Here is a 9,943-nt window from a genome sequence, read left to right on the forward strand (position 1 = left end):
ATATCCCCCTGAGCTCAACCCAGTTAAGCACAGAATACACACGTTTCTGAGTAAATATGTTTAGCACTGTATCATTTAGATCATTTTTAATTTCTGAGTTTGCTCATATATTGGATTTAGATCCTGCTTTTGGCACAAAATGGGATCCAAAGCCTGCTTCTGAGTAAACGTGTTTAGCACTGTACCATTTAGATCATTTTTAATTGATGAGTTTGTTCATATATTTGACTTATAGCCTGCTTTTTGCACAAAATGGGATCCAAAGTGGTTTACACTGTAGGTAGCCAAAACAGTCTGTAGTACAAAAAATTTGAAAGTATTAAAACCCCACATGCTTAAAATGTTAATTTAAAGCAAGAAAAACACATTTAAAAACATATTACAAATCAAAAACAGCACACCTGTTGCCCACCCAGTAGAAAGCTGGAAGCTGTTACTGATGGACATGCAAGACAGAACATCATGCGTTTCTCAGCCAAGTCCAGACCAGATGTGATGCAGTTGTGCAATGTGTAGTAACTGCTTCAGGCCACAGATGGTGGGTGGCAACAGGAGGACGCCAGTGAAAAGAAGTGTGTGCTGCGTGGTCTGATCTGCACCACCAAAAGTATTCTGCTACCTACAAGTATAAAGGGGGATCCAATTGTATTGCCAGTGTTGAAGCAATAGTCAACTGGCAGACCAATTGGTTTTCATACACATATAATAACATTTCATGAAACGTCAGGAATAAACTCTTCTAGAATATGGCCACATAGCCTGAAAAACCCACAAAAAACTATTTCATGAAACAGTTGAGGGCCTCTTGCAGCAAAATGTCCTGGGCTGGCCACATTCAGTCTATACTTATAGAGACATACTCCTTTCAGTGGAATTCTCATCACTTTTGCCTTTTTATTCAGTTTTATTACAGGAGGCCTATGATATATCTTACAACCATAGAGTTGAAAGAGACCACAAGGGCCATCCAGTCCAACCTCCTGCCATGCAGGAATACATAACTAAAGCACTCTTGACAGATGGCTACCCAGCCTCTGTTTACAAACCTCCAATGAAAAAGACTCAACTACTCTCTGAGGAAGCGGATTCCACTGCCAAACAGCACTTGCTGTCAAAAAGTTCTTCCTAATGTCGAGGTGGAATTTCTTTTCATGTAGTTTGCATCCATTGTTCCATGTCCTTGTCTCTGCAGCAGCAGAAAAACAAGCTTGTTCCATCCTCAATATGATATCCCTTCAAACATGCTTCATGCATTATATCATTATGTAAAAAGGAATGAGTTGCTTCCTCTCAGTTACTGAATCATTTAATAACCTGCATTTCTTTCTTTGGTTTTGCATGACCCAGATTCTCAAAGCCATTTACAACCCGAACAGTGTCCTCTGTATTGCTTACCTCCATCCAAAATGGAGCCCTTACATTTCTCCTCTTCTTTCAACAAGGTGGACTCCTACACCTTCTAAATTTTCAGAGATGAAAACCAGGACACATATGGCCAAGCAACATCCGTTTGTATAGTATAGTTACAGTTATGTAACACAACATAACAAGTCATATAGGATTCTGACGCCTTTCTTTCTCTCATAACCTCTACGTGATCTTTTTGCCAAGCTAAATGAGGTTTCCTCAAAGAAAATGTGTGATGAGAATTGGCTATCAAGCGATATGTTTTTCCAGTCTTTCAATTATATTTTCATGGTTATGTTCTGTTAAATGAGGCTTGATGAGCTGTAAAGAAGAAATGCTTTGATTCATAGTGGTTCGGTTTGTCCAGGACAAAACAGCCTTTGAGCTGCTTTCCCTGCAAGCTAGTTACAGGAGACGATGCCAAAGACGGGTCAGAAAGAGTAAGTGGGAGCCTGAGTTCATAGAAACTCCACCAAAAACCAGAAGCAAGTATTTGTTGTGTAATTAAAAATGAATTGTTTTTCAACATTTGCTAGATCAGTCATGTTAAACAGGGGTTCCCGACTCTTTGTTTTTTATATATATATATATATATTCACCAGTTTGTGTACATCATTAATATTTGCTTTATCAAAGGCAGAAGCAGGCTAATCATGTCCATCATCTTTTATCTGATGATGATGATGATGATGATGATGATGATGATGATGATGATACACTCGTCCCTCCACATTCACTGGGGTTAGGGGCACAGGACCTCAGTGAATGTGGGAAAACCACAAATAACAAAAATATTATGTTTTTAGCTGAGAAAACACCTCTCTAGGAATCTCTACGTCCTCCAGTCCAACTCTGTGGCCAAATCTGCCAGACATTGACCATAGGATTGCATTAGAGGGGCTCCAAATGCCTACTGGAGTGTTCTCTCTAGGAATCCCTAGGTCCTTCAGTGCGACTTTTGGTTAATGTTGACCATAGAGTTGTTCTGGAGGACCTAGATATTCCTAGAGAGAATGTATTCCTAAAATCTGTGAATAATCAAATCTACAAAAGTCAAAGCCGCAAATATGGAGGGATGAATGTATTCTTACCTATCTCTTCCCATGGTAAGAATAATACTAGGTAATAGCAGATTATTATACAACAACAACATCAGTTACAAACACATATCACCTTAAAAGAACAAATAAAACAAATACATATTAAAACGACCAATACATATTTCAAATTCACAATTAAAAAATCGTCTGCATATGCTACTAGAAGAGATGGGTCTTTAATACTGTTTTAAATTCTGTCAAATTTCTTCTAGCAGGTCATTTCACAATCTAGGGGTTGCTGAATAAAGTCATCTCAGTGACAGTTGCCAACCCAGTCCTGGCTGATTGGAATAAATGTCCCGCCAGAGGACCTAAGTGTCTAAGAGATCTTTATCCCAAGGTCCCTCCCACAAAAAGCTTTCATCTATTCCTCTCTCCTTCTGTCTCCTGCCCAAACCCCACCCTCATATTCTGGCCTCCTTGAATGTTTACTTCAAAATATAGCAACTATTTTAAGCAGTATCACAAGATCAACAACAAAGCAGAGACTTATGGAAGTGTACAACCTCAGGGTAGCATGCAACACATGATCAGCAGGATGATCAACAACAATGAAGGCTTGTTGGCTTGGAGGGCATCATCTAAAAGGAGACATGTAGAGTCACATCCGTGCCTTCCGTTGGGTCTCCCTTCAATAATAATGAAGGCTTATCAGATAGAAAGGCATCATCAAAAAGGAGACATGTAGAGCCACAGCCATGCCATAACCATTGTTGGGTCCCCCTTCAAAACCAGTGATACCTGCTCCAGCTGTTTTTCTCGTCACTGATTTCTTCCCGAAGTTGCCTCCTCCTGCCTGTCTCAAGAAGCTGTCACGATACTCCTTGGTGCACATTTGATGTACCACTTGTGTCACAACCCTGATTTCTATATCGTTGGTTGTTTGTTTCCCACTGGGGTTAATGAATTCTCTCACCGTGACATTCACACAGTCTCTTAGAAAGATTTCCTCTGGGACCGGCTGCTCGTTGTAATTTGGAAAATAAACCCGATCGGGATACAAATTGCGGTTTTCATGCCACCACCGTTCCTCCTCAGGGTATCTAAAATGAAAATTCATCCTGGACATTTCGTGACCTATAAGGAAGCCACCAACACCTCCTGCTGCAACACCTGCGGCAGCAGCTCCAGCCAAATACTTTAATTTGGTTTGGGGTGGCTTTGACTTCCATGGCCTTTCATTGGGTTGGTCCCAGCTGCTTCCTCCACCATTTTTAGGATGTAATGAAGAATATCCAGGAACATAAGGGACATCAGCAGGATGGTGTTTTGAGGGGAAGGCATTCTGTGTAGGACGGGCAGGTTTATAAACAGATCTGCTAGAGCTCCCTGCAGAGTTCATATATGTCCTATGGTTCCCTTTTTGGGTACTGCTAGAACGAGACCTAAAAATACCAGAACGAGATTTAGAACCTCTGGATCTGCCTCTTGATCCTCTGGAGTCAATGACATCAGCCAAAAGCAGAAGCATGATAGCTGCTATTGAGCAGCTGACCAGATACTTCCCCTTCATGGTTATTTCCTGCAAAACAGAAGAGTGAAAATGGTTTCATTAAAAAGAAAGAAAATATGAGACAATTTAAGGGGGGGGGGGGGGAATGCAAGTAGACAGCTTTCCAAATTTCCAAAATGGCTCATCTAAAATAAATGTTGTGAGTCCATGTTGTGTCTGACAGTAATGTTGTATGCCGCAACAAGGATCAAGCAAAGGGAAGGACTTAAGTCCCAGGAACAGAAGGAGGAATTTGTTAGATTATTTTAGAGGAAGGTAACACATTTAAAACAAAATCATTTTATTTGCAAAGAAGTTTATAAAATGGATGTGTTAGGAAGAACATCAAATGCATGACTCGTGTGGATAGTTGGGTTTTTTGTACATTTTTTATAAGAACTGACAAAAATGTGGATTTTTTGCAGAAATAGGATGGCATGTACTTTCAGTTAAAAAGTGTGGGAGAAAGTGAAATTGACAGATGAATCCATCCATAGTGGTAGAACACATGCTTTCAAGGAGAAAGTCAAATTTCTTCAATGGGGCTTGGCTATTGCCATCCTCTGAGGCTGAGAGAATGTGACATGCCCAGACTCACCCAGTGGGTTAACATAGCAGAGCCAGGATTCAGACTCTGGTCTCCAGAGTCATAGCCCAACACTCAAACAACAACAAAGGCAATGGCTTCAAGAAACATCAAGAGGGAAATTTCAAACACTTGGAGGGCAAGCATTACTGTCTTGTTTTCCTCCCAAGCTATAGGGGCTGCAGAAAGCATTGGTGTTTGGAAAGTTTGCTTGGAAAGGGGCAGGCATGCCTCCAATCTTGCTCCTTTGCAAGCATATTCATTACCAGAACCTTTGTTTTCCTAATTTCATTTTATGGCCCTCTTTATGGCTAGCTCTTAGCAACTATAGCCATGGCAATGGCTTCTGGATTGTTTTTATTTGTTCTCTTAAATGGTTCTTTCATCCTGAGGCAAGCCTTTGGGGGGGGGGGTGTTCCCACTGAAGGGCTGGGTGGCTGGCTGTGTCTGCCAAGAGATGGATGTCCATTACAACTGCTGTCGCTGCTACAGAGGGGAGTCCCATTGAGAATGCATTGGCCTAGTGGCTGAGTCAGGGAAGCCTTGGGAAGGGCAATGCCTCTGCCTGAGCTTTCTGGCATGGATGCATATCCCTTTACTGCCTCCTGCTGGTGCTTCAGCCAACTGTTTTCTTCCTTTTCCCTCTCTTCTACCTCTTACTCTCTGCAGTAAGTGTTGGTGTCACCCAGTGCAGTAACTCATATACTTTGTATATTAAGACCTTAATGTACATAAGAGTTATAAAACATTGTTATCATGGGGTCGTTTTGTTCAAAGGTAAAATGACCGAACACAGCTTTTTTGAATGAATAAATGCTAGTCAGTGGCCAAAAATTAGAACACTGGACAGTGAACCTGGAAACTGAATTAAGGGGATTATCACACGAGGCACTTACCACTGCCCAAACGTTGCAGAAGCGCAGAGGTGTGTTCGTCCGTCGCGCTTCTGAAACATCACTGAAGTGTTCCTGCTCTTCTCCCGTGGATGAATCGTTTTCAGGGAAGCCATTTTTGTAATAACGGGATATCCCATTTTTCAAAATATGGCTTCTCTTGGCTTCCCCACAAACGATTCATCTGTGGGAGATGAGCGGGACACCTCAGTGACGTTTCAGAAGCATGACAGACGATCACACCTCCACACTTCTGCAATGTTTGCGCAACGTTTGGGCAGCGGTAAGTGCCTCGTGTGATAGAGTCCTAAGATTTATCTCTAGTAGCTTTGCCCAAATGTGATTTACCAAGATTAGAGTTAGGATCAAAGAGAATAAAATGAGCAAATGCAATGCCATCTTTGAGACCGCTCTCACCCTTGCCCTTGCCCTCTTTCTCCTTAGCAATTTCTCAGCCAATAAAAGTGTGTTAAGTAGACCGCAGCAATGGGAAGGAATCCAATGTAACCTAACATTGCAAACGCCTTCTACCTGGTTGCTTTCCCAGTTACCAGTTCTATAGATCCTCATTGTTTTCAAGATGCAACATTTCTAGCTTGTTCCTCTGTACCTTCCTGCTGACTAGACTGTTGTCTGTATCCATATTAATTGTCAATGAGCTCATGCTCATGCGTGGTTGATTCCCATGAGCTCATACTGACATGAAGTTATAAAACCTGTGCTGTAACCAATAAAGTGTTCTGTCTCGCTGAAGACAAGCTTCTTGGTGGTCAGTGCTTCTCTTAGGGAGGGCCCCCTTTGATCAAAGGTAAGCCTTTGCTGTAAGTTAATCCCTTCCTTTGATGGTTCAGAGACCACCCGCAATACCAGATTCCTAAGGGGAACCCGGTACTGTTCTGGGTGTTCCAGAACTCACCCAAAAAGCTTGCAACAGTGCAGCTAAGTTATTTGGACTGAGGAAACTAGAGTTGCTCAACCATAACACGGGAGGAAGGGAGAAGCTGCTTCCGTTAAATCCTTTCCATCTGCATCACAACCTCTGCCTAGAAGGAATCAAGGCCTGAAGGGAGTCAGACAGTATTTCATGGGTGCCTGTAGCCATGGACCTGACACAGTATTGCCTGAGAAGATGGAGGACTCTCCAGTTGTACAGGGTCTGCAAAAGTCGGCAGTCCCACAAGAAGGATCCAAGGCAACAGAGCCAACAGCAGCAGCAGTTCTTTATCCGTCAGGCCTTATTTTACCCGACAAAGCAAGAGAGACGCATGTCCCACCTGGCACTCCAGAGCCTGGCATTGACTACCAGAACAACAGCTGAGGGAATTCACACTGATGCCTCAGGAGCAGAAGAGGACTCTGGGGGAAATCCAGGAGCAGATGTTTCAACCCAGGTGGACTTCCAGTCTGCTGCACAGCCTGCACCTGAGGCCCAGTCTGCAATGCTCAACTCAACTGACTCAGTGCTGCTCAGGGGGATCAGAGAGTCTGTGGTGGGCACTGAGCAGAGTCAGGTGCCAGACAACACTGCAGAACTGCAACACAACAGAGGATACACCAGCAATGATGATTCCAGTATCACCCAGTGAAGCAATAGCAACCCAAAACCCAGTGGAGACTCCAGTGACAGCGTCTGGGAAGACATTTGCTGATGTGCCAAGGGGAAAGGAAGATCAACTTTGAGCACCTGTAGTTATTGCTTTAGCATCTGAGCAAATATTGCCTTCTGCCACAAGTTAATAGGAAATGGAAAGAAGTCTTCCACTCCAAGAACAGAAGTCGGTTTCATTGAAGCAACAGCGATACAGCTGAGGGGATAATCTCCCTTCCAGGTAACCAATGTGTTAGAATCATAGGATCATAGGAGTTGGAAGATACCACAAGGCCCATCCAGTCCAACCTTCTGCCATGCAGGCACACACAATCAAAACAATTATTATGATGTGATAGTGTTAAATTGAATTTATTGGGATCACCCTCATGAAGGAGTCACAGGTCATGAGAGACAAATTAGAGACTTCTCTTTCACATCCTTCCATGTGCCTTGTTCTGTGTGTGTGTTGTGTGTGTGTGTTTGCCTGCACAGTCAGGTGGGAATCACAAGGCAAGTGTCCCTTCAACAATTTCCCACTGAATTATTAGGAAAAGTGGGGTTTAAATCAATGTGTCGAAGCAGCATAAATGACCTCTGGAGTCCCACTCCTGCTCAGCAGAAGTAGGAAAAGGATAGATGAGATGACAAGCAGTTCAATATCACCTTAAGCCTAAGATGTAGGTTCACCTAAGAAACAGAGTACAATGGGTTTTGTTGTTGTTGTTGAGGGTGTTAAGAAATTGCTGTCATTGTTGTTGTAACTATCACAGAAAAGTACACAATGGCACGTCACATTAATTTACCAGACAATATGTGAGGCACTAGCAGGTTGTTGTTTTTTTTTTTGGGGGGGGGGAATCCGCATTCACTTCTGTTTATTTCCAATTACTGGTGTCAACCTTTTCTGATGTCCAAAGGTAGGGAAGGACAGGAACTTTGCATTTCCACTCCTCAAAAAGTCTTTTTCGCTTGCTCTTGAAAAGGTGATTTTACTTGCATGGTCTTTCATCCTTTTTAAATTCATGATGCCCTTTCCCACAAATTAATATTTGACTGGGTACAATAAATGATGTCTGCATTTGCACTGCAAACAGGCAAATGTAAGTAGAGGGGGAAAGTAAGAAAAGCAAAAGAAAAACAACATTAGAAGGACTAGAGGCAGAAAACACTCAGAAGGATTTACTCCATCATCATTATTCATTTGTAAACATAGGTCTGTATATTTTGCTTGTGCTTCTTTCCCCCCAAAATCTATAGTCTCATTCATAATATCAAGTTATATTGTAAATGTTTCCTCCCCCCCCCCCTTTCCATTTCTTTGTTTCCTTCTACCTTGTGTTATTTTAGAAAGGTTCACTTCCATCCCTGAGGTGATAGCATTAGAATTGTTCCTTCTGATACCAATAATACTAGATACACCTCAAAAATTATAGAGCTCGTTGTATGGGAAACCCTCCAAACATGCAAATGTATATATTACTGTGTAAATTCAAAGGAAATAAATCATAAGATCCTCTGACCCGACAAGGCCTGCAACCTGTAGAACATCGACAACGCTAAAACTTAAATATAGCTATAGGAGAGCAAAATGAGGGCATAGAAATTGGGGGGGGGGGGGGGGGGAGAGCATAAAATTTTCCTTCTGCCCCAAAATTTGCAGCATTGCAGAGACAAAAACCTTGAAAAGCATTTACCTCTATGCCATTTCTACTTGTTGTGTTTGCATTTCCCTTGGTCCCTTTGACGGCCCCTTTACTTTGGGTACCCAGACTGTTTAGAAATGCTCGGCTGGAGCTTTTAAGTTACTTTTAGGCCAGAAATTTAGGAAAGGGGGGAAAAAAACATGGGGGAGGGCAGAATTCTTATTGGGAGCAATGCTCTCCTTTTTCCCCTCCCCAATAGTTGCACCCCAAAGTAGTGCCACAAAAGCAAGTAGGGGATTGGATGCATTGGCAGCTTAACAAAGAGTTTGGAGGCTAGGTTTAAGCACTGTATAAAAATACTGAGTAAAGACAGGTGTAACTTACTGTTGTCAGGACAGGCGTACAGGGAGTCTTCTTCGAAGCTCTTTTCTGTGTCTTCTGAAATGTCAGTCACAGAGCGATGAGAGGTGGTGCATGTTCAGACAACGCCTAATGTGGCCAGTTGTTTATCTCAGAGTGTACACTGTTCAAGAGCATCCTGGAAACCAGCCTACCATTCTGCTAAATGGATTAGGAAATGAGATCTTCCAAAGAGTGATGCCCAGGCATTGGAGAAAAGGCAGAAATCTCAGCAGCCAGGCAACATCTCTGCTTTCTGTGTTAGCTTACAGATTGAAAGATGTTGTTCAACAAGGTGCATTTTTAATTTAAGTAAAAAAAACTTTTACTATTTTTAAGGCAACATATGATCATTGGCTCTAGACAGTGAAAAAAACTGGGCTACAAGATGGTATAATCAATTCAACTGAATGTCAGTAAAGATACTAAAAGAAGACCTAGTGGCAGCACTAGGGTTGGCATCACCTGGTGCAGTAACTCATGGGGTCCCCCCCTCCTTTTTATGTCTTCCCATACCAAACTATACAAAATCCTTAGCGACATTTTTCTCTGAAGATGGCAGCCACAGATGCTGGAGAAACGTCAGGAAGAAACTCTTCTAGAACATGGCCACATAGCAGCCTTTGAGCCTCTTTCCCTGCAAACTAGTTACAGGAGACAATGCTAAAGATGGCTCAACAAGAGTAGGTGAGAGCCTGAGTTCATAGGTACACTCCACTAGAAAAGCAGAAGCAAGAATATCTGTTGTGCTATGAAGAATGAATTGTTTCTCAACATTTGCTAAATCAATCGTGTTAAACAGAGGTTCCAGAGTCTTTGTGATGCTCGAAAT

General features: G+C 42.3%; 1 protein-coding gene across 1 annotated transcript; it reads right to left on the reverse strand.

Moving 5' to 3' along the window:
- Positions 1 to 3,138: 3,138 nt before the first annotated feature.
- LOC149306798 (uncharacterized) lies at positions 3,139 to 4,020 on the reverse strand. The gene has a single exon (XM_089538202.1). It carries the CDS (start codon positions 4,018 to 4,020, stop codon positions 3,139 to 3,141), a length of 882 nt encoding a protein of 293 aa, XP_089394328.1.
- Between the last annotated feature and the right edge of the window lie 5,923 nt (positions 4,021 to 9,943).

Source organism: Sceloporus occidentalis, unplaced genomic scaffold, assembly GCF_023333645.1.
Source record: "Sceloporus occidentalis isolate IW3139 unplaced genomic scaffold, rSceOcc1.0.p SCAF_9, whole genome shotgun sequence".
NCBI classification, from domain to species: domain Eukaryota; kingdom Metazoa; phylum Chordata; class Lepidosauria; order Squamata; family Phrynosomatidae; genus Sceloporus; species Sceloporus occidentalis.